Below are 26,284 nucleotides of genomic sequence, written 5' to 3'. Positions count from 1 at the left end.
CTGGTAGATCAGACCTTGACCAATCAAAACATTGGTGGATTACAAGATTTGAAAACCTTTTAAAGGGAATCTGTCACCAAGCTTTTGTTACCTCATCTGAGAGCAGCATAATGAAGGAAAAAAGACCCTGTTTCCAACAATGTGTCACTTAGTTTACTGGGTGCAGCAGTTGGGACACAGAATACTTAGATGTACAATGCAACAGAGGAGAGAGCTAATGCCGCCACACTAGGCTCTGTATGTACATTGTCTATAGACAGTGAGCTGCTTATCACAGGAGGTGGAGCATCATGGCTTAGCATGAGGCAGCTAGTCAGGGCAATGATATAATACTATTATATCACTAGGATGTTAAGTAAAAATCATCACACGGTCTAAGTGACACCGCGTTTAATTCAGTCTTTTAACCCCTACCTCATGCTTTCCTCAGATAACATCGCAAAAACCTGCTGACAGATTCCAATTAATTTAGAGTTGCAAATATTTACATACATGGATTATAAAAAGATATTGCGTTTACAAAGCCAGGTCTTCCATATTAATAAAGCAAGAATCATTTTCCTGGGTTTTCATCACTATATCACAGCAGAAAAAAAACATATGAAGAAATTCTCAGACGTAAAAGCCAGCACTACGGAGGAATTCTGCAGATTGAGTTTCAGAGGGTTTGCAGCAGGCGAGGTGAAATGCCTATATCCCAGACAAGTGTGATGCCCAGAGAGAGGAGGCCAGCATCAGACGCTCTCACATTGCTCAGCTAACAAAAGAAATGTCAACAAGACAGACACAAGTATTGGGGGCAGGAAGTGTAAAACCCAAAGTCTAAACCAGGTGAAAAGCTGAGCAAATTCAAGAGCAAAGATCTCATGACAGAATAAACAAATGTCTGGGTCTCACTAACCCTTAAGCTGCTGGTGGGATGGCCACGTTAGGAGGAAAAGTATCATTTATGCCGCCTTAACAGATTGCATGCTCAGACACCTATTCACTTTTGGACCATTTCATATAGCTAATATTTCATTTAAAAAAAAAAAATATGTGTCACCGGTAACTCAAAGAATTGTAACTGGATATGGGCTGACAAATAAGGACAGGTAAAAGGATATCGAGGAACCTTGTTCTCCAAGAATGGATGGAGACTGCAGTGAGCTGAATATAAGCTTTATACAATGGACTCGTACGTTATACATCTCAATACAACATATAGATAGATAGAAGGGACATTCAAAAAATCATTTTGTATCCGATCATAGTAATTTTAGCAGATTTAATTAGTGACGCGTTTACTCGGCAGTCAGTAAATCCTAGAATAGGTGCAATTGCATATTGGAGATGGATGCCTTCCATACTTTGAATATAATTTGTTCTCATTTTAATCTGAACTTGATAAATTCATAACTAAAAGGTCTCCAGGAATACTGAAACCTGCTTTCAATTGTGGGACATTACTGCTTCTTGACTGCCCTCAGGGCAGGTATTTATAGGGCAAAGCCTAAACTGTCAATTGTACATTCCATGTCAAAAAAAAGTTCCTGCAGGGCACAACTGAAAGTTTACTTTTCGAGAACCTTGATGCTAGAATTCTCCTTTTAGAAGGGTCAATTTTCTCAGATATATTCTACTAGAATGCTTCCACAATATGTCTTGCATTGATGACGAGCAATCTTAGGAAATATAACATAGGTTAATATTTACCCATATTGTTAAGAGCTAATAACACCTACTAGGATGGGATACAGTTTTTGCCTTCTTGCAAAAGGGTTTGTGTGGGTTTTTTTAGTTATAAAACAATCACTGTGTATGGAGTATAAGTAAAAGGCACAAGTTGCCAAAGATCACAAATGTACCATCGTCTAGGAGAGTTATTACATTGCAATGAAGCATCATGAGCAAATAGACTGCAGGAGATGGAAGGGAAGGGAGATGAAAGGTTTTTAGGCATCCTCCCACCTGCAGCAAGGTTTCACAAGAGTTTCCCATAACTATTCAGATAATAAGAAGGAAGCACTCTTAAAGCATCAGCTCAATTCACCCATAGACACCCACCCACATGCGGAACCCCCACTATGATCTGCTCTAGCAAACCTTAAAGCCAGCTTGGCCAGATGATCAACACCATCATGAACTGGTAGTGATTGAACAAATGACAGGATAGGATAATAGTCTGATCCAACACTGAGGTTCAAAAGATCTTGTGATACCTTTAAAATAAAAAACACACAAATACCATTGGAGATAGAAATGATCAGGGCCCAATTCACACTGTCACCCATAGGCTAAAAATTACATCAATTTCACAAGTATGTCATGTAAATCTTATGATATCCGCATTCACTTATCCTGTAGGCCAGTCATCCATAGATACCACGTGATACATATTAGTATTATACTGGACTGTAGTCTGTCTTTTTTCATATATTGTCATTTAGCAGTCAGATGGATGTCCAAAAGGACATTTATTTTGGTCATCAACTGATAAATGGACCCCCATGGCACCCCGGTGTACACAAGAAACAAAGTGTGATGAGCATAGGATACTAAAGCAGTAAACTAGCTATTTGATGGCTTTTCTATCCTTACACATCCCTCATTTTAACTTTTTTTCACATAACAGCAAACACATGAAAATAAGTAACTTTGTAATGCATCTAAATCTGCTTCTCTTTCCTCCAGGCCTGATCTTTTACTCTCAATTAATGGGTAAAATCTATTCATTGAAGACAGTTTCCTATAACTGAGATAGCTGATATTTGGTGCTTTTACAATTCTATGGAGGGAGGAGATGGAGCATTTTATAAGCACCAGCTGCCATCGATCTCACTAATGGGAAATTCAGTTTCCACGGAAAACAAATTTTTACCTGTGCCGTCCAGCAGAAGAAAGTAGCAGATTTTTTAATATATGATAAAGTTTCTTCTTTTCATGTGTACTACTGATTTATCAGTAATCAATAAAAAAATTAAACTGACTATCACTAACTTTAGCCCCTATAAATAGCTAAAAAAGGTTCAGTTGTATAGTGAAAAATACAGAGCACATTGTAAAACTAACATCACAAGAGGTAGTGATCGGACAAGTGACACAAATATGAGTAGTCACTTCCCTCCTTCCATTTGACATTGGAAGCCCAACTATATTACAGAGCATCAAAATTCTTCAACCAAAGGGTTATTTATTACTTTGTACTTATTTAGGGTTAAAGGATTTTTTTCTCCTCTTCAGGTTTAAAGTTCACAATGTTGTGCACCTAGTGGTGGACACAGACAGAAGAGGAACCTGATGCAAGAACAGTGCATGAACCCTTTGCAGTCCAATAGTTCATTATGCATAATTCTGATGTGGAGGAAGACGTTGGCTCTCTTGCATTTTAGGCCCCTTTCTGGTTGAAGAGGTGGCACCAAAGATGTCCGCCCCTGTGTGCAGTGCATTATGGGATCTCAGTGACAATATAGCTAGTCAGTGCTCCCCAACTCCAGTCTTCAAGAGACACCAACAGGTCATGTTTTCAGGATTTCCTTAGTGTTGAAGAGATGATAATTCCATTACCTACACAGGCAATAATTCCATCACCTGTGCAATACTAAGGAAATCCTAAAAACATGACATCTTGGTGGCTCTTGAGGACCGGAGTTGGGAAACACTGAGCTAGATAAACCTACTGGGTCCTAGTAAATTCTACAGATTTAGCGCTATCTTTTCTACATGCATCTTCTGATTGGATCAGATTCAGTCATTATGACAATGTCTACAGAGAAAAAAACTGAACTGCTGTCTGCTCCCTAGGACAGCTAGGATCTTTTTGAAAGCAAATATGTGCAGGAAAAGATCTGAAACAACACAAAAACCCGAATCAGAATGATAACCAGTTGAAATTGGAAATTGAAAAATTAACTCCGAAATTGTAAAACAAAATGTAAAAAAAAAAAAAGATTATGCTAACAATTTATGCAGATTTTCACAGAGAAATGTCGAAATAAGAAATCTGCCAAAAATGGCTTTTTCTTAAAAAACTTGCCACAACTTCATCTATCTAGTGTTCGTTTACCAAACTCTTTATTATAGAAGCATGCACACATTGTCCTGGATTCTATTTCGGATGGCTGCTTCCTTTGAAAAATAAATTAAGAACATACGGACCCACATGGAGGCAGCTCAGAATGCATAAGGGTATGTTTGAATTACCCTATCTTCCATGTTTTCCAGTGGCATGAGATTGAAACAAGATGGGGGTGGAGGAAAGCATGACAGACTGAAATTCCTTTCCTCCCAGCCCCCTGGACAGTATTACTACCTTAATCCCCCCAGTCTTAGTCCCTGCTTCCTCTCACCTTTTAAAACTGATCCATAATAACCATTCATTGACTTGGATTTCACCTATGGATTTCATCCAAGAAGTTTAGAAAGATTTCAAAATAAGTCTACAACACCAGAGTTTCAGATTTTCGGAGAAGAGTAAAATCGTAGCCGATTAATGATGGTTATGATAATGAAAAGAACAAGACTGGAAAATTGCATCAAGTAAACATATTAGAAGGGAGCCCTTAAACTTTGTTACTTCACAGGTCTTTTGCACTTTTAGAGGCATTAAGACAAATGTGTATAAAAAAAAAACAACAACTTTTTAAACTACGGATTTAAATTTGTAGAACAAAGATCACATTTGCGTTAATGTTAAAAAGCAGATAAGTTGTTGTATATGACGACCAGCCAAGGACACTAGTGTAATTGTGCATAATGAGTGATGTGATAACATGGTAATGCTCAATTATCTTCTTGAGGAAGATGTTCTAAAAATAACAAAAAATAATAAGAAACCAGCTAGCGGAATGAAGAGGATGTATTCACATCATTATGGGTTGCCGAACAGCGCTAATAATAACGAATTTGATCAATGTTGTTAAGAAAGTAGTTGCTTTAGTGAATGCCGCTAACTCTAGGCAACTGATGAGCTGAACAGATTGTCTTACCCTAAATGGCGATTGTACATCATGAATACATTCCTATACTGGAAATGTGCCCAACATTATGAAAGCTTGTCACACTGGGCTGACCAATCTCATCCAAATTTTAGAAAAGGAGAGTTAATTGTTGGTTTCTCACTTTGCCATTAAACCTTAGGTAAATCTTTCTGCATTCAACACCTCATTAGACCTTAATGCAATCCTTCTCAGAGCAGCCCTCTTAGATCATCATGAACAACAACATCTCTGTTTCCACCTGCTTCTAGAACAAACACTATCACCGCTAACAATTCACATAGAAATCTTTGGAAAATTTCCAGAGTCATAAACTACTACTCAAAAGAAAGAAAAAAGTCTTTTGAAAACTTGTAATCAAACCATATGTACTTAAACTGAAGAAAGGGTCACTTTTTATCCTGTAACAATGACTAGCTAATCATTCCAACTGCGCTGCATAGTCCTCGCCGGAACAATTCACATTTTGTCTTCTTGCACAATGCCATGAAATTCTGGCCATTGAAATGAGTGGCAGCAGCTGCACTTTTACAGTTATATGCCGGAATGTCACATCAGGATCTCAAGATGTCCCTGGATAAAGCAAAGTTATTTCATCAAGTAGTCACCATACACAAAGCAAACGTATAGTTTCCAATGTGGATTCTCATTTACAATGAACATACAATTTGCTCACAAGTATATAAAACTGTGATTTGATGCAATTTGTACACTAAAAGTATGGTTTACAAGCTGAAATATGTTATACATATCCATATGCAATAATGAAAAAAAAACTAATAGAACATACACACACTATACATATATATATATATATATATATATATATATATATATATATATATATATATATATATATATATATATATATATATATATATATATATATATATATATATATATATATATATTTTACACACACACACAAATGTTTTTTCTGAATATTGCAATGATACATTACCTCACTATACTGAGCCTGGGCATTATTTTCCAGGTACAACATCGTTGCCGTGAGGTTAATCAGAGATGCTGTCCTTTCTTCAGGCTCCAGATTCTTTATACACCCCCCCTGAATGGCCCAAAGCACGTACAACTTTTGCAAGAAGACACCAAGAATAATGAGGTTTCTCTCTCCCACTGTCTGTCACATCATTTATTTAAACCTCTGTTTATATATACACCTGGATTCAGGAGCCGAGAGGTGGAGACTTCTGTCAGAAGTTCCACCTTGGTCCCAGATCAGCCTCTCCCACCTCACTAGGTAGTTAAAATTCCATAAAAACTCTTCACAAAGGAGACAGACAAAAGGGATGTGAGGCCATGTACACAAGCAACTGGTGACAATTTTGGGACACAAAAACTATGTCACTATGAAAGCTCGGCGATACAAGGCATACTTTAGCTCTACACCACCTTATACAGATTTAGCAGGAGACAATATTTTAGCTTTTCAAGTCTGTACTAAAATGTACTTTATATTGCGCAATGCAATTTATTTATTTTATGATGTTTTCATCACCATTTGTAATCGTTTCCATATAATTCTCCATTTTCTGTGTGGTGGAATTTCAGAAGAATTTAACACTTGCAGCTAGATGCCCCTGTAGATTACATCCGATTGGGGTCCGAACAGTGGGATATCTAATGAGCAGCTTATTTTTGCAGACCACTTTTAACAAAGGATTGCCCATTTCTAATTAAATATATGTTGGCATTTAAGCATCACAGATGACTCGATTAGGTCTACAGCTACCAGTAATCTGCTAATGGCTACAACAACAATTCCTTTCTTAACTTGTAGTATGTGTTTCTTTTTCAGATTGAAAAATGTTTACAATATCAGTCTCTGTTCACACTGGTGAAGGAAAAGGACTTTCACAAGTCACTGGTGTTGGGGACCTGTAGCATCATGCAATGGCTCCGATGCTACGTTGTAGTTTCATTCCGAGGCACTCTAACCTCTCAATCAATATAATCATATATGTTGTCTATATGACAAACAACAAAAACCGAAAAACATGGTTATTAAAAAAAACGACAACTGAAAACAGCATCAAAGACCACCTGATGATTTGGAGAAAAGACTGAAGGCAGATTTGTTATAAATGTTAGCAAGGCGGTCTTTGTAGAAATTAAGAATGGGTGAATTCAGAACAAAATACTAGTATAATAAAAACGATTACTATTTTTTCCATATAATAAAAGTTGAGCCTTCTACATAGCGCCCAACGCAAATTTAAAAAGCCAAAAGGTTTGCCATCTTTTTAAACACAACTCATTTATCACAATATATAAAAAGGTGTGTAATGTGGCCAGCAAAAAAACAAAATATGCTGCTTACTAAAGTAGACTATTGCATTGAATATACCTAGAAAAGATGCAAAGACTCAAATAAAAAAAAACAGTTACTAAATTAACTCTATTTGTTTCTTTTGGTCAAAAAGATAAATCTGATAAATTGAACCTGTCAGCCTAAATACTTTCCTTTATAGGTTTGCACTCCTAGCAGCCTAAACTGACATTTGGTGCAGAATTTAAGTGCTCTGGGTTTAGTGATGAGCGAGTATACTCGTTGCTCGGGTTTTCCCGAGCACGCTCGGGTGGTCTCCGAGTATTTGTCAGGGCTCCGAGATTTAGTTTTCATAACCTCAGCTGCATGATTTACAGCTGATAGACAGCTTGCATACATGTGGGGATTCCCTAGCAACCAGGCAACCTCCACATGTACTCAGGCTGGCTAGCAGCTGTAAATCATACAGCTGCGTCAACAAAAATTAAATCTCCGAGCATTAACAAATACTCAGATCACCAGAGGGTGCTCGGGAAAACCTGAACAATGAGTACACTCGTTCATCACTACTATGGTTGCCAAACACATAGTTTACGAGTCCAGCATATACACGAGGATGGTGATTGACCGGCTGGTGTGCATGCTGGTAGAAATAGCATCCTTATCAGATACTGCAAAAATGGGCAGGTGGAGTCAATGAGAGGCAGAGAAGTGACCTTCTCATAAATGTACAAGACTATTACGGTTTTGGAATAGCTTAAAAAAAAAAAAACACAACAACAACAACATATACTCTATTTCAAGCAGAAACTGCTTCAGGAAACACTTCTGGGGAGATCATTGCAGCCTTTTGATTCGACAGAGCCTAGTTTGGAGTTGTTTGGCTCATGATCCTATTTTAAGAAGTTGCATGCACTTTCTACAAGACATTTTTAAAACCTTTTCAGGAATAAAAAAAGACAAAATATTAATAGCTGAAACCACTCATCATATGATTAGAAAAGTAAATTTAACAAAGATGAAAAGGAGGAGATTACCAAAGAGTTTTTGATGAGGATTTTGATGAGGATCTACACCAAAGCAAAGTAGAGATAAGAGTACATACACAGATTTTTTTTTTCTAGGTTGCTAGAAATAAAGTTTTCTTGTGAAAAATGCTTTGGGAAATTCCTATTGTTTGAATGAGGTCTAAGTTGTAATGAAAGTCTTAGTTTTCTAGAAACAGAAATTGTAAAATTAAGATATTACTAAAGAGGAACATTGAAGGCTTTTAGGCTTTTTTAGGAGCCTAAAATAATGCACTCCTTGTAAGGGAGAAAAAAAAATCCACAAAATATAGCATTTTCATTACCATTATAAAATTCTCTTAGCACTATAAATGACTCGTCTACTACGTTTAAAATGATTAATACATTGCAGATTATGGGGCTAATTACAAAAATAAAGTAATCCAAAAAGGGGCAATCCACTAATAAAACTCATTTAAAAAAGAATTATGCAATAGTTGTCCATGCTTTTCATCACATTTTAAATGTAATGATTAAATGAAGACACATTTTTATTTCTTCCCTTGCAAGGTTCATTCAAGATTTCCTAGCCTTAGTGCTTATTGCAAACCAGAACCTTAGGGAAGGAAAAAACAAACCACCAGTTTTATGATGACCTCAAATTTCAATCCTGACTAAGGAGTCTTCTAGGCACTAAGGAAAAGTCTACGGTGTCTAGGTGAGCACTCAGAAAGGCTATCATTAGTAAAGAAAGGACTGGTAGTAGATTTAGTTTATTTTTCATGGTTGTTCTAGATCTTCTCCTAAAAGTGGACCTGGTACCCCATTTCTAGTATTTCTCCAGGGCTCTTCCAGAAACGTTTAGATCACTTGAGTAAAGGAATCCTAAGGGCACAGGTGACTAAATGTAGACATAAGTGCATGCTGTGACTGGCAACATGGCCATCAGCCAAAGTTGTCAGGTCATCCCTCTTCTGTGACTGGGTCCCTAACTATGTCCGCCCTATTGTGGGTCCTTGCCATGCCTTTAGTGTCTGCCGCTATCCTTGTCTGTGACCTCTGAAAGTCCCCGGTGGTTCAGATTCTCTCCCGAATACTGTTATAGAACATTCTGTTCAGTTAGCTATATGATCCAATACACAAAGTAGTAATCTAATGCAGAAAGCCTGCATGTTCTTTATGGTCATGTGTGTTGTGTGTCATCAGTAGATCCCATCGATTATCTAAAGTTCTTAACTACTCATCTAAATGTATTGTTGTAATAATTGCTTAACTACAGAAGTAACTTCAACCCAAGGCACCTATACACGTTAGATAAAAGTTGTTGAAGCAAATCGATTTTCTGCAGGGCTGACCCACCATTTGATGTATATGGAAGTCTCTTCACCCTAATAGATGATATCAGGTAACTAAGATTCAGGCAGTTAAAGCTTAAAAGGGAATCTGTCATCATGAAAATGCCTTACAATCTGCAGGCGCCATGTTATAGAGCAGGATAGCAAAACAGATTGATATATACATTTTGTGAGAGAAGATTCAGTATGACCCTTGTGTTCGTCACAAACTTTGCTCTTTCTGGGATGTTTGGTCTGATAGACTGACTGCTACAGTGGCATGTAAAGGTTTGGGAACCCCCGGTCAAAATTACCGTTATTAAGAACAGTTAAGCACGTTGAAGAAACTATCCATAAAAAGGCTAAAGTAAAAGATCACATATCATTTGTAGTTTAGGCAAAAAATATAATTTCTTTTGCCTAAAATACAATTTTTTTTATCTTTTACATTTTAAAAATTACAAAAAGGAAAATGGACTAATGCAAAAGTTTGGGCACCCTGCATGGTTGGTAACTTGTAGCACCCCCCTTTTGCAAGTATCACAGCTTGCAAACACTTTTTGTAAACAGCCTACTTTATTTCAATAATTGTTTGAGGGATTTTCATTCATTTTTGCTTGGAAAATCCTTCCAGTTCTGTGAGAGTCTTGAATGCACTGCTATTTTGAGGTGTAGCTACAGTTCAACCATCTTCAGATCATGGGACTGTGATGGCCATTAAAAACACTTCAGCGTGCGCCTTTTCAGGTAGTCTAAAGTGGATTTTGACATATGTTTAGGATCATTATCCTTTTGTAGAATCCATCCTCTTCAACTTTAGCTTTTTTTTTTTTTTTTTTACAGATGGTGCTATGTTTGCATCAAGAACTTGTTGAAAGTTCAATGAATCCATTCTTCCATGTACCCATGAAATGTTCCCTGTACTATTAGCTGCAACAAAACTCCAAGGCATGATTGACCCACCCTCATGCTTAATGGTTGGCAAGATGTTCTTTTCCTGAAATTCTGAAGTCTTTTTTCTCCATACATACAAGTGATTCTCAATAAATTAGAATATCATCAAAAAGTTAATTTATTCCAGTTCAACACAAAAAGTGAAATTCATATACACTGTGTGCCGAATTATTAGGCAAGTTGTATTTTCATCACATGATACTTTTTATACAAGTTGTCCTACTCCAAGCTGTTCAGGCTTGAGAGCCAAATACCAATTAAGTAAATCAGGTGATGTGCATCTCTCTAATGAGGAGGGGTGTTGTCTAATGACATCAAAACCCTATATAAGGTGTGCTGAATTATTAGGATTATTAGGCAACTTCCTTTCCTTTGGCAAAATGGGTCAGAAGAGAGATTTGACGGGCTTTGAAAAGTCTAAAATTGTGAGATGTCTTGCAGAGGGATGCAGCAGTCTTGAAATTGCCAAACGTTTGAAGCGTGATCACCGAACAATCAAGCGTTTCATGGCAAATAGCCAACAGGGTTGCAAGAAGAGTGTTGGGCAAAAAAGGCACAAAGTATCTGCCCATGAATTGAGGAAAATCAAGCGTGAAGCTGCCAAGATGCCATTTGCCACCAGTATTGCCATATTTCAGAGCTGCAACATTACTGGAGTAACAAAAAGCACAAGGTGTGCGATACTCAGGGACATGGCCAAGGTAAGGAAGGCTGAAAAACGACCACCTTTGAACAAGAAACATAAGATAAAACGTCAAGGCTGGGCCAAGAATTCTTAAGACTGACTTTTCAAAGGTTTTATGGACTGATGAAATGAGAGTGACTCTTGAGGGGTCATATGGATGGGCCAGAGCTCTACTCCGACTCAGACGCCAGCAAGGTGGAGGTGAGGTACTGGTATGGGCTGGTATCAAAGATGAACATGTGGGACCTTTTCGGGTTGAGGATGGAGTGAAGCTCAACTCCCAGACCTACTGCCAGTTTCTGGAAGACAACTTCTTCCAGCAGTGGTACAGGAAGAAGTCAGTATCGTTCAAGAAAAACATGATTTTCATGCAGGACAATGCTCCATCACATGTCTGCAACTACTCCACAGCGTGGCTGGCCAGTAATGGTCTCAAAGAAGATAAAATAATGACATGGCCCCTTTGTTCACCTGATCTGAACCTCAGAGAACCTGTGGTCCCTCATAAAATGTGAGATCTACAGGGAGGGAAAAAAAGTGCACCTCTTGGAACAGTGTCTGGGAGGCTGTGGTGGCTGCTGCATGCAATGTTGATCATAAACAGATCAAGCAACTGACAGAATCTATGGATGGAAGACTGTTTGTTTGGGGTTTTTTTTTGCATGTCAGAAATGTTTATTTCTAAATTTTGTTCAGTTATATTGGTTTATCTGGTGAAAATAAACGAGTGAGATGGGAATATATTTGGCTTTTATTAAGTTGCCTAATAATTCTGCACAGTAATAGTTACCTGCACAAACAGATATCCTCCTAAGATAGACAAATTTAAAAAAACCCACTCCAACTTCCAAAAATATTAAGCTTTGATATTTATGAGTCTTTTGGGTTGATTAAGAACATAGTTGTTGATAATAAAAAAATAATCCTCTAAAATACAACTTGCCCAATAATTCTGCACACAGTGTATTATATAGAGTCATTACAGAGTGATCTATTTCAAGTGTTTATTCCTGTTAATGCTGATGATTATGGCTTACAGATAATGAAAACCCAAAAGGTAATTATCTCGGTAAATTAGAATACTTTATAACACCAGCTTGAAAAATTATTTTAAAATTCAAAAATGTTGGCCTACTGAAATGTATGTTCAGTAAATGCACTTAATACTTGGTAGGGGCTCCTTTTGCATCAATTAGTGAATCAATACAGCAAGGCATGGATTCGATCAGCCTGTGGCACTGCAGAGGTGTTATGGAATCCCAGGTTGTTTTGATAGCAGCCTTCAGCTTGTCTCCATTGTTGGGTCTGGTGTCTCATCTTCCTCTTGACAATATCCCACAGATTCTCTATGGGGTTAACGTCAGGCGAGTTCGCTTGGCCAATCAAGCACAGTGATACGGTTATTTTTAACCCAGGCATTGGTACTTTTGGCAGTGTGGACTGTTGTGAATTTGGATTCTGGGCTCCCCCGGTGGCCGCTTGTGGAATTGGACTTGTCATCCTCTTTCCTGTTTCACCTGGTTCCATCAGTAGTGGGTGTCGCTATTTAAGCTCATTTCTCTGGTGGTTTCTTGCCGGTCAACAATGTTATCTGATGCTTCTCAGTGCTTGTTCCTGCTTCTAGACAACTACTAGATAAGTTGGACTTTTGTCCATGTTTTGTTTTGCCTATTTGTTCCAGTTCACAGCTGAAGTTTTGTTACTGTGTCTGGAAAGCTCTCGTTGATCAGGGATTGCTACTCTGGCGTTATGAGTTAATGCCAGAGTTTAAGGTAATCTCTGGATGGTGTTTTGTTAGTGTTTTTTCTGCTGACCATGAAAGTATACTATCTGTCTTCTGCTATCTAGTAAGCGGACCTCAAATTTGCTAAGACTATTTTCCTGCTGCGTTTGTTGTTTCATCTGAACTCACCGTCATTATATGTGGGGGGCTACTGTCTTCTTTGGAATATTTCTCTAGAGGTGAGCCAGGTCTTATATTTCCCTCTGCTAGCTATTTAGGTCTTAGGCCAGAGCTGGGCATCTAGCGATAAATAGGAAATGCTACCTGGCTATTTCTAGTTGCGCGGCAGGCTTAGTTCATGGTCAGTATAGTTCCATCTTCCGAGAGCTTGTCCCTCTATAGGCTTGCTATGATCTCTGCCTGCAGAGATCATGACAGTTTGACCGGCCAGGAAAGTGTTAAAGACCCAGGTTGAGAAAGGAGAGTTATAAGAAGTCTGCTGGAATTTTTTTTTTTTTTTTTTTTTTTTCCTCCAGTCTGCCTTGCTGCAGTCTTTTTTCTCTCTCTCCTCCTAATCTCTGTATGGCTCTGTGTGCACCTGACAATAATGGATCTCCAGAGTGTAACTGCGGGTTTGAATAATCTCATCACGAAAGTACAAAATTTACAAGATTTTGTGGTACATGCTCCGGTATCTGAGCCGAGAATTCCTTTGCCGGAGTTCTTCACAGGGAATAGAGCTAGCTTCCAGAATTTCCGAAATAATTGTAAGCTTTATTTGTCCCTGAAGTCTCGTTCAGCTGGAGACCCTGCTCAGCAGGTTAGGATTGTGATTTCCTTGCTCAGGGGTGACCCTCAAGATTGGGCCTTCTCATTGCCAGCAGGGGATCCTGCGTTACGCGATGTGGATGCGTTTTTTCTGGCCTTGGGCTTGCTTTATGAGGAACCTCATTTGGAACTTCAGGCAGAAAAAACTTTGATGGCACTATCTCAGGGGCAAGACGAAGCTGAAGTTTTCTGCCAAAAATTCCGTAAATGGTCTGTGCTTACTCAGTGGAATGAGTGCGCCTTGGCGGCAACTTTCAGAGAAGGTCTCTCTGATGCCGTTAAGGATGTTATGGTGGGGTTCCCTGTGCCTGCAGGTCTGAATGAGTCCATGACAATGGCTATTCAGATTGATAGGCGTCTGCGGGAGCGCAAACCGGTGCACCATCTGGCGGTGTCTATGGAAAAGACGCCAGAAAGTATGCAGTGTGATAGAATTCTGTCCAGGAGCGAGCGACAGAATTTTAGACGGAAGAATGGATTGTGTTTCTATTGTGGGGATTCTACTCATGTTATATCAGCATGCTCTAGGCGTACAAAGAAGCTTGATAAGTCTGTTTCCATTGGCACCATTCAGTCTAAGTTTATTTTGTCTGTAACCCTGATTTGCTCTTTGTCATCCATTGCCACGGACGCCTATGTTGACTCTGGCGCCACTCTGAGTCTTATGGATTGGTCCTTTGCCAATCGTTGTGGTTTTGATTTAGAGCCTTTGGAGACTCTTATTCCTCTGAAGGGGATTGACTCCACCCCATTGGCTAATAATAAACCACAATACTGGACACAAGTAACCATGTGTATCAATCCGGATCACCAGGAGATTATTCGTTTCCTGGTGCTGTATAATTTACATGACGATTTGGTACTGGGATTGCCATGGTTGCAGTCTCACAACCCAGTCTTGGACTGGAGAGCAATGTCTGTGTTGAGCTGGGGATGTAAGGGTATTCATGGGGACTTACCTTTGGTTTCTATTTCGTTGTCCATTCCCTCTGAAGTCCCTGAGTTCCTCTCTGATTATCAAGACGTCTTTGACGAACCCAAGCTTGGGTCGTTACCTCCGCACCGTGAGTGCGATTGTGCCATAGATTTGATACCGGGTTGTAAATATCCAAAGGGTCGTTTGTTTAATCTGTCTGTGCCGGAACATGCTGCTATGCGGGAATATATAAAGGAGTCTTTGGAAAAGGGACATATTCGTCCATCTTCTTCTCCCTTGGGAGCTGGGTTTTTCTTTGTCTCAAAAAAAGACGGCTCTTTGAGACCATGTATTGATTATCGGCTTCTGAATAAGATCACTGTTAAGTATCAATACCCATTGCCATTGCTTACTGATTTGTTTGCTCGTATAGAGGGTGCTAAGTGGTTCTCTAAAATTGATCTTCGTGGGGCGTATAATTTGGTGCGGATCAGGCAGGGGGATGAGTGGAAGACCGCATTTAATACGCCCGAGGGCCACTTTGAGTATTTGGTCATGCCTTTTGGTCTTTCTAATGCCCCTTCAGTTTTCCAGTCTTTTATGCATGATATTTTCCGCGATTTTCTGGATAAATTTATGATAATATATCTGGATGATATTCTGATTTTTTCTGATGACTGGGACTCTCATGTCCAGCAGGTCAGGAGAGTTTTTCAGGTTCTGCGGTCTAATTCTTTATGTGTGAAGGGGTCTAAGTGCGTTTTTGGGGTCCAGAAAATTTCCTTTTTGGGGTATATTTTTTCTCCCTCTTCCATTGAGATGGATCCCGTCAAGGTGCAAGCTATTTGTGACTGGACTCAGCCCTCCTCTCTTAAGGGTCTTCAGAGATTTTTGGGCTTTGCCAACTTTTACCGCCGATTTATTGCTGGTTTTTCGGATGTCGTTAAACCACTGACTGATTTGACCAGACAAGGCGCTGATGTTGCTAATTGGTCCCCTCATGCTGTAGAGGCCTTTCAGGAGCTTAAGCGCCGTTTTGCCTCTGCCCCTGTGTTGCGTCAGCCTGATGTGAATCTGCCTTTTCAGGTTGAGGTTGACGCTTCGGAGATCGGAGCTGGGGCAGTGTTGTCGCAGAAAGGTTCCGACTGCTCCGTCATTAGGCCTTGTGCTTTCTTTTCTCGCAAATTTTCGCCCGCAGAGCGGAATTATGATGTTGGGAATCGGGAGCTTTTGGCCATGAAGTGGGCGTTTGAGGAGTGGCGCCATTGGCTCGAGGGGGCTAGGCATCAGGTGGTGGTATTGACTGACCACAAAAATTTGATTTATCTTGAGACTGCCAGACGCCTGAATCCTAGACAGGCGCGCTGGTCTTTATTTTTTTCTCGCTTTAATTTTGTGGTGTCATACCTACCGGGTTCTAAGAATGTTAAGGCAGATGCCCTTTCTAGGAGTTTTGACCCGGACTCTCCTGGTAATTCTGAACCCACAGGTATCCTTAGGGAGGGAGTAATTTTGTCGGCCGTTTCTCCTGATCTGCGGCGGTCCTTGCAAGTGTTTCAGGCGGATAGACCGGATCGTTGTCCGCCTGATAGACTGTTTGTTCCGGATGATTGGACCAGCAGAGTCATCTCTGAGGTACATTCTTCTGCATTGGCAGGTCATCCCGGAATTTTTGGTACCAGGGATTTGGTGGCAAGATCCTTCTGGTGGCCTTCCCTGTCACGAGATGTGCGAGTCTTTGTGCAGTCATGTGACGTTTGTGCTCGGGCCAAGTCTTGTAGTTCTCGGGCTAGCGGACTGCTGTTGCCCTTGCCTATTCCTAAGAGGCCTTGGACACACATCTCGATGGATTTTATTTCAGATCTGCCTGTTTCCCAGAAGATGTCTGTCATCTGGGTGGTCTGTGACCGTTTCTCTAAAATGGTCCATTTGGTTCCTCTGCCCAAGTTGCCTTCTTCTTCTGAGTTGGTTCCTCTGTTTTTTCAGAATGTTGTCCGATTGCACGGTATTCCTGAGAATATTGTTTCTGACAGAGGTACCCAATTTGTGTCTAGATTTTGGCGGGCATTCTGTGCTAGGATGGGCATAGATTTGTCTTTTTCTTCTGCTTTTCACCCTCAGACTAATGGCCAGACCGAGCGGACTAATCAGACCCTGGAGACATATCTGAGGTGTTTTGTCTCTGCTGACCAGGATGATTGGGTTGCTTTTTTGCCATTGGCAGAGTTCGCCCTCAATAATCGGGCCAGCTCTTCCACCTTGGTGTCCCCGTTTTTCTGTAATTCGGGGTTTCACCCTCGATTTTCCTCCGGTCAGGTGGAATCCTCGGATTGTCCTGGAGTGGATGCGGTGGTGGAGAGATTGCATCACATCTGGGGGCAGGTTATGGACAATTTGAAGTTGTCCCAGGAGAAGACTCAGCGTTTTGCCAACCGTCATCGTCGTGTTGGTTCTCGGCTTTGTGTTGGAGATTTGGTGTGGTTGTCTTCTCGTTTTGTCCCTATGAGGGTCTCTTCTCCTAAGTTTAAACCTCGGTTCATCGGCCCTTATAGAATATTGGAGATTCTTAATCCTGTTTCGTTCCGTTTGGACCTCCCTGCGTCCTTTTCCATTCATAACGTTTTTCATCGGTCGTTATTGCGCAGGTATGAGGTACCTGTTGTACCTTCAGTTGAGCCTCCTGCTCCGGTGTTGTTTGAGGGTGAGTTGGAGTACGTTGTGGAGAAAATTTTGGACTCTCGTGTTTCCAGACGGAGACTCCAGTATCTGGTCAACTGGAAGGGTTACGGCCAGGAGGATAATTCTTGGGTCAATGCATCTGATGTTCATGCTTCTGATCTTGTTCGTGCCTTCCATAGGGCTCATCCTGGTCGCCCTGGTGGATCTGGTGAGGGTTCGGTGCCCCCTCCTTGAGGGGGGGGTACTGTTGTGAATTTGGATTCTGGGCTCCCCCGGTGGCCGCTTGTGGAATTGGACTTGTCATCCTCTTTCCTGTTTCACCTGGTTCCATCAGTAGTGGGTGTCGCTATTTAAGCTCATTTCTCTGGTGGTTTCTTGCCGGTCAACAATGTTATCTGATGCTTCTCAGTGCTTGTTCCTGCTTCTAGACAACTACTAGATAAGTTGGACTTTTGTCCATGTTTTGTTTTGCCTATTTGTTCCAGTTCACAGCTGAAGTTTTGTTACTGTGTCTGGAAAGCTCTCGTTGATCAGGGATTGCTACTCTGGCGTTATGAGTTAATGCCAGAGTTTAAGGTAATCTCTGGATGGTGTTTTGTTAGTGTTTTTTCTGCTGACCATGAAAGTATACTATCTGTCTTCTGCTATCTAGTAAGCGGACCTCAAATTTGCTAAGACTATTTTCCTGCTGCGTTTGTTGTTTCATCTGAACTCACCGTCATTATATGTGGGGGGCTACTGTCTTCTTTGGAATATTTCTCTAGAGGTGAGCCAGGTCTTATATTTCCCTCTGCTAGCTATTTAGGTCTTAGGCCAGAGCTGGGCATCTAGCGATAAATAGGAAATGCTACCTGGCTATTTCTAGTTGCGCGGCAGGCTTAGTTCATGGTCAGTATAGTTCCATCTTCCGAGAGCTTGTCCCTCTATAGGCTTGCTATGATCTCTGCCTGCAGAGATCATGACAGTGGACAGATGCCAAGTCCTGCTGGAGAATGAAATTTCCATCTCCAAAAAGCTTGTCGGCAGAGGGAAGCATGTAGTGCTCTAATATTTCCTGGTAGATGACTGTGCTGACTTTGGTCTGGATAAAATACAGTGGACCCACACCAGCAGATGACATGGTGGCTCCCTGTCATGTTCTCAATGGCAAGAGAACATAGCATCAGCATATATAGGAACTAGCTCTTGGAAGATGGGAACTGAGCTGACCATGAACTAAACCTAACGCACAACTAGCAGTGGCCGGGTAGCATGCCTACGTTGATTCTAGATGCCCAGCACCAGCCGGAGGACTAAATAATGCTAGCAGAGGAAAATATTAGTCCTAGCTCACCTCTAGAGAAATACCCCGAAAGGAGACAGAGGCCCCCCACATGTATTGGCGGTGAATTAAGATGAAATAACAAACGTAGTATGAAAATAGGTTTAGCAAATTTGAGGTCCACTTACTACATAGCAGAAAACAGAAAGGACACTTTCATGGTCAGCTGAAAACCCTATCAAAACACCATCCAGAAATTACTTTAAAACTCTGGCATTAACTCATAACACCAGAGTGGCAATTCCTGTTCACAAGAGCTTTCCAGACACAGTAACGAAACTACAGCTGTGAACTGGAACAAAAATGCAAAAACAAACATGGACAAGAGTCCAACTTATCTAGTAGTTGTCTAGGAGCAGGAACAAGCACAGAGAGGCTTCTGATAACATTGTTGACCGGCAAGCAACTAACAGAGCAGCAAGGTTATATAGCGACTCCCACTTCTTGATGGGAACAGGTGAACAGAGAAGATGAAAACACCAGTTCAATTCCACCAGTAGCCACCGGGGGAGCCCAGAATCCAAATTCACAACAGTACCCCCCCCTCAAGGAGGGGGCACCGAACCCTCACCAGAACCACCAGGGCGATCAGGATGGGCCCTATGAAAGGCACGAACCAGATCAGAGGCATGAACATCAGATGCATTCACCCAAGAATTATCCTCCTGGCCGTATCCCTTCCACTTGACCAGATACTGGAGTCTCCGTCTGGAAACACGAGAGTCTAAGATTTTCTCCACAACGTACTCCAACTCACCCTCAACCAACACCGGAGCAGGAGGCTCAACGGAAGGCACAACCGGTACCTCATACCTGCGCAATAATGACCGATGAAAAACGTTATGAATAGAAAAGGATGCAGGGAGGTCCAAACGGAAGGAAACAGGGTTAAGAATCTCCAATATCTTATACGGGCCGATGAACCGAGGCTTAAACTTAGGAGAAGAGACCCTCATAGGGACAAAACGAGAAGACAACCACACCAAATCCCCAACACAAAGCCGAGGACCAACACGACGGTGGCGGTTGGCAAAAAGCTGAGTCTTCTCCTGGGACAACCTCAAATTGTCCACCACCTGCCCCCAGATCTGATGCAATCTCTCCACCACAGCATCCACTCCAGGACAATCCGAAGATTCCACCTGACCAGAGGAAAATCGAGGATGAAACCCCGAATTACAGAAAAACGGGGACACCAAAGTGGCAGAGCTGGCCCGATTATTGAGAGCGAACTCTGCCAATGGCAAAAAAGCAACCCAATCATCCTGGTCAGCAGACACAAAACACCTCAGATATGTCTCCAGGGTCTGATTAGTCCGCTCGGTCTGGCCATTCGTCTGAGGATGGAAAGCGGACGAAAAAGATAAATCTATGCCCATCCTAGCACAGAATGCCCGCCAAAATCTAGACACGAATTGGGTCCCTCTGTCAGAAATGATATTCTCAGGAATACCATGCAAACGAACAACATTTTGAAAAAACAGAGGAACCAACTCGGAAGAAGAAGGCAACTTGGGCAGAGGAACCAAATGGACCATCTTAGAGAAACGGTCACACACCACCCAGATGACAGACATCTTCTGAGAAACAGGCAGATCTGAAATAAAATCCATCGAGATGTGCATCCAAGGCCTCTTAGGAATAGGCAAGGGCAACAATAATCCACTAGCCCGAGAGCAACAAGGCTTGGCCCGAGCACAAACGTCACAAGACTGCACAAAGCCTCGCACATCTCGTGACAGGGAAGGCCACCAGAAGGACCTTGCCACCAAATCCCTGGTACCAAAAATGCCAGGATGGCCTGCCAACGCAGAAGAATGAACCTCAGAGATGACTCTACTGGTCCAATCATCAGGAACAAACAGTTTATCAGGTGGGCAACGATCCGGTTTATCCGCCTGAAACTCCTGCAAGGCCCGCCGCAGGTCTGGAGAAACGGCTGACAATACCACTCCATCCTTAAGGATACCTGTGGGCTCAGAGTTACCAGGCGAGTCAGGCTCAAAACTCCTAGAAAGGGCATCCGCCTTAACATTCTTAGAACCCGGTAGGTATGACACCACAAAATTAAACCGAGAGAAAAATAATGACCAGCGCGCCTGTCTAGGATTCAGGCGCCTGGCGGTCTCAAGATAAATCAAGTTTTTGTGGTCAGTCAATACCACCACCTGATGTCTGGCCCCCTCAAGCCAATGGCGCCACTCCACAAAAGCCCACTTCATGGCCAAAAGCTCCCGATTCCCAACATCATAATTCCGCTCAGCGGGCGAAAGTTTACGGGAAAAGAAGGCACAAGGCCTCATCACGGAGCAGTCAGAACTTTTCTGCGACAACACTGCCCCAGCTCCGATCTCAGAAGCGTCGACCTCAACCTGAAAAGGTAGAGCAACATCAGGCTGACGCAACACAGGGGCAGAGGAAAAACGGCGCTTAAGCTCCCGAAAGGCCTCCACAGCGTCAGGGGACCAATCAGCAACATCAGCACCCTTCTTAGTCAAATCGGTCAATGGCTTAGCAATATCCGAAAAACCAGCAATAAATCGACGATAAAAGTTAGCAAAGCCCAAAAATTTCTGAAGACTCTTAAGAGAAGAGGGCTGCGTCCAATCACAAATAGCTTGAACCTTGACAGGATCCATTTCAATGGAAGAGGGAGAAAAAATATATCCCAAAAAGGAAATCCTCTGTACCCCAAAAACACACTTAGAACCCTTCACACACAAAGAATTAGACCGCAAAACCTGGAAAACCCTCCTGACTTGCTGGACATGAGAGTCCCAGTCATCCGAAAAAATCAGAATATCATCCAGATACACAATCATAAATTTATCCAAATAATCGCGAAAAATATCATGCATAAAGGACTGGAAAACTGACGGAGCATTTGAAAGACCAAAAGGCATCACTAAATACTCAAAGTGGCCCTCGGGCGTATTAAATGCGGTTCTCCACTCATCCCCCTGCCTGATTCGCACCAAATTATACGCCCCACGAAGGTCAATCTTAGAGAACCACTTGGCCCCCTTTATGCGAGCAAACAAATCAGTCAGCAACGGCAATGGGTATTGATATTTTACAGTGATTTTATTCAAAAGCCGATAATCGATACATGGTCTCAAAGAGCCGTCTTTTTTTGACACAAAGAAAAAACCGGCTCCTAAGGGAGATGACGATGGACGAATATGTCCCTTTTCCAAGGACTCCTTTATATATTCTCGCATAGCAGCATGTTCAGGCACAGACAGATTAAATAAACGACCCTTTGGGTATTTACTACCCGGGATTAAATCTATGGCACAATCGCACTCTCGGTGCGGAGGTAATGAACCAAGCTTGGATTCTTCAAAGACGTCACGATAGTCAGACAGGAACTCAGGAATTTCAGAGGGAATAGATGATGAAATGGAAACCACAGGTACATCCCCGTGAGCCCCCTTACATCCCCAGCTCAACACAGACATAGCTCTCCAGTCGAGGACTGGGTTGTGAGTTTGCAGCCAAGGCAATCCTAGCACCAAATCATCATGTAGATTATACAGCACCAGAAAGCGAATAATCTCCTGGTGATCCGGATTAATACGCATAGTTACTTGTGTCCAGTATTGTGGTTTATTATTAGCCAATGGGGTGGAGTCAATCCCCTTCAGAGGAATAAGAGTCTCCAAAGGCTCTAAATCATACCCACAGCGTTTGGCAAAGGACCAATCCATAAGACTCAAAGCGGCGCCAGAGTCGACATAGGCGTCCGTGGTAATAGATGACAAAGAGCAAATCAGGGTCACAGATAGAATAAACTTAGACGGTAAGGTGCAAATGGAAACAGACTTATCAAGCTTTTTAGTGCGCTTAGAGCATGCTGATATAACATGAGTAGAATCACCACAATAGAAACACAACCCATTTTTCCGTCTAAAATTCTGCCGCTCGCTTCGGGACAGAATTCTATCACACTGCATACTCTCTGGCGACTTCTCAGTGGACACCGCCAGATGGTGCACTGGTTTGCGCTCCCGCAAACGCCTATCGATCTGAATAGCCATTGTCATGGACTCATTCAGACCCGCAGGCACAGGGAACCCCACCATAACATCCTTAATGGCATCAGAGAGACCCTCTCTGAAAGTCGCCGCCAGGGCGCACTCATTCCACTGAGTAAGCACAGACCATTTACGGAATCTTTGACAGTAAATTTCCGCTTCATCTTGCCCCTGAGATAGGGACATCAAAGTTTTTTCTGCCTGAAGCTCCAAATGAGGTTCGTCATAAAGCAACCCCAAGGCCAGAAAAAACGCATCCACATTGAGCAAAGCAGGATCCCCTGGTGTCAATGAAAAAGCCCAGTCTTGAGGGTCGCCCCGGAGCAAGGAAATCACAATCCTGACCTGCTGTGCAGGGTCTCCGGCAGAGCGAAATTTCAGGGACAAAAATAATTTGCAATTATTTCGAAAATTCTGAAACCCAGATCTATTCCCCGAGAAAAATTCCGGCAAAGGAATTCTCGGCTCAGATACAGGTGCATGACAAACAAAGTCTTGCAAATTTTGTACCTTCGTGGCGAGATTATTCAAACCTGCAGTTACACTCTGAAGATCCATTACAAACAGGTGGACACAGAGCCATTCAAAGATTAGAAGGAGAAAAAAAAAAAAAAAAAAAATTCTCAGCAGACTTCTTATTTCTCTCCTTTCTCAGCCAAGGATTTTAACCCTTTAGTGGGCCGGTCAAACTGTCATGTTCTCAATGGCAAGAGAACATAGCATCAGCATATATAGGAACTAGCTCTTGGAAGATGGGAACTGAGCTGACCATGAACTAAACCTAACGCACAACTAGCAGTGGCCGGGTAGCATGCCTACGTTGATTCTAGATGCCCAGCACCAGCCGGAGGACTAAATAATGCTAGCAGAGGAAAATATTAGTCCTAGCTCACCTCTAGAGAAATACCCCGAAAGGAGACAGAGGCCCCCCACATGTATTGGCGGTGAATTAAGATGAAATAACAAACGTAGTATGAAAATAGGTTTAGCAAATTTGAGGTCCACTTACTACATAGCAGAAAACAGAAAGGACACTTTCATGGTCAGCTGAAAACCCTATCAAAACACCATCCAGAAATTACTTTAAAACTCTGGCATTAACTCATAACACCAGAGTGGCAATTCCTGTTCACAAGAGCTTTCCAGACACAGTAACGAAACTACAGCTGTGAACTGGAACAAAAATGCAAAAACAAACATGGACAAGGGTCCAACTTATCTAGTAGTTGTCTAGGAGCAGGAACAAGCACAGAGAGGCTTCTGATAACATTGTTGACCGGCAAGCAACTAACAGAGCAGCAAGGTTATATAGCGACTCCCACATCTTGATGGGAACAGGTGAACAGAGAAGATGAAAACACCAGTTCAATTCCACCAGTAGCCACCGGGGGAGCCCAGAATCCAAATTCACAACAGCTCCCCAAACCATCACCGATTGTGGAAACTTCACACTAGACCTCAAGCAGCTTGGATTGTGTGCATCTCCTCTTTCTCCAGACTCTAGGACCTTGATTTCCAAATGAAATGCAAAATTTACTTTAATCTGAAAACATTACCTTGGACCACTGAGCAATAGGGATGGGTGAACCCGAACTGTAAAGTTCTGGACCCATACTGAACACTATGGTCACAAGGTCCCGAACACGGGATTCCATGGGAAACCCATGTCACAGTTCAGGTCCACGGCCTGTAAAAGCATAACATTAATAATAAACATTATAATTCTACTTACCTGTCCAGCAACGCAGAAGTTGCCAGGAAACAGCGGGACGGGAGCAAGAGTCGCTGGACAGGTAAGTATAATTATGTTTATTATTAATTGTATGCTTTGTTTTACAGCCCCCCCCCCCCCTATCTGATATCTGGAAAGTCCAAGCTCGGGGTTTGGTCACACATTCACGTCATCTCAGGCCAAGAGCTCAAACTTTACAAAAAAAAAAAAACTTGGGTGAACCCGCCGATTCCGATCACCAGGGGGTTTGCCCAACACTGAGCAACAGTCTAGTCTTTTTTCTCCTTGACCCAGGAAAGACACTTCTGGTGTTGTCTATTGGTCATGAGTGGCTTGACACAAGGAATGCGACACTTGTAGTCCATGTCCTGGATACATCTGTGTGTGGTAGCTCTTGAAGTATCTCCCAAATTTTTGAATGACCTTTTCTTAACATTCCTTTCAAGGCTGTGCTTATTCTGGTTGCTTGTGCACTTTTTTTAACCACACTTTCTTCTTCCACTCACCTTGCCATTAATATGCTTGGATACAGCACTCTGAACAGCCAGCTTCCTTAGCAATTCCCTTTTGTGGCTTACCCTCCTTGTGGAGTGTGTCAATGACTGCCTTATGGACATCTGTCAAGTCAGCAGTCTTCCACCATGATTGTGGAGCCTACTGAAACAGACTAAGGGACCTTTTTAAGGGCTTAGGAAGCCTTTGCAGGTTTTTTTTTGTTAAATATTCTAATTAACTGAGATAATGACTTTTGGGTTTTCATTGGCTGTAAGCCATAATCCTCAACATTAACAAACACTTGAAATAGGTCACTGTTTGTATGACTTCATTTAATATATGAGTTTTGCTTTTTGTATTGAAGAACTGAAACAAAAACTTTTTGATGATATTCTAATTTAGTGAGAAGCACTTTTACATGTGCTCATTGGGGCCAGAATGCCCAGAATGGTTCCAAAATGCATCAGGCTTGTTTAGATGTTCTTTTGCATACCTTTGACGTCATATACGATAAGGACACAGGAGAGGTATTCTTCTGATGACTCTTCCATGAACACCATATTTATACATGCATCTCTGAACAGTTGAAGAATGTACCACAACTCGAGAGTCTGATAAATCTTTCTGAAGAGCTTTTGCAGTCAAGCAGGGGTTCAGATTTGCCTCTATAGCAATTCTACGAGCAGCTCTCACTAAAATTTTGCTTAGTCTTCCAGACCCTCCCCTCCACGGGTTAAATGCCATTTCTTAATTACATTTTGTACTGAGGAAAGCGCAATTTGAAAATGCTTTGTTATCTTCTTCTAGCCTTCTCCTGCTTTGTGGGTGTCATGACCAGCATCGTGCAGCCCCGCTCGATATCAAGATTGCATTGGTGGTATCAAGCGGTACCAGCTCCCCACTTTCACCAACTTAATGCTCTGCACTGGGGACACGCAAGGCCATCTTGGCATAGTTTTACACAGAAACTCCCTGTCCCCATGGGTGCAGGGAGGCACATGAAGTGAGAAAGTATGGCCTACACAGCCGCTTGCAAGGCACAACACTCACTCACAACCCTGACAGGCTGATTGACCCATTTCACTAGCATCAGTGAAACAAAACCCGCCAGCGTGGTAGATCTGTCACCAGTTCCTCATAAGATATAATCCTGTTAAAGGACCAGACTTAAAACCAGCCAGGTATTATGTGAAGTTAAACTGAGAACAAGTACGTGTGGATTCGTGGATTGAGATGAAAAGAACAGTCCAAGGTTAAATTATATATTTAATCACCTTAAGGGCACACTAGACAAAACACTATATACA

General features: G+C 41.8%; 1 protein-coding gene across 16 annotated transcripts in view; it reads right to left on the bottom strand.

Moving 5' to 3' along the window:
- The window catches only part of TP63 (tumor protein p63), a 273,579-nt gene that overhangs the window by 57,270 nt on the left and 190,025 nt on the right, over positions 1-26,284 (bottom strand). For 4 of the 16 annotated variants that reach the window (XM_077290293.1, XM_077290286.1, XM_077290294.1 and 1 more), the window contains exon 1: positions 5,938-6,112. The exons of 11 other annotated variants lie outside the window; for them this stretch is intronic. In XM_077290293.1, the coding sequence (XP_077146408.1) occupies positions 5,938-5,979 (42 nt within the window). In that variant the 5' untranslated portion in view covers positions 5,980-6,112. Of the gene's footprint in view, positions 1-5,937; positions 6,117-26,284 lie in introns of those variants that run through there. One more of the 16 variants, XM_077290285.1, reaches the window with a different exon arrangement.

This window comes from Ranitomeya variabilis, chromosome 2 (assembly GCF_051348905.1).
Source record: "Ranitomeya variabilis isolate aRanVar5 chromosome 2, aRanVar5.hap1, whole genome shotgun sequence".
NCBI classification, from domain to species: domain Eukaryota; kingdom Metazoa; phylum Chordata; class Amphibia; order Anura; family Dendrobatidae; genus Ranitomeya; species Ranitomeya variabilis.
Note: the sequence above shows the minus strand (reverse complement) of the source record. Positions and strands in the feature narration are given on the sequence as shown.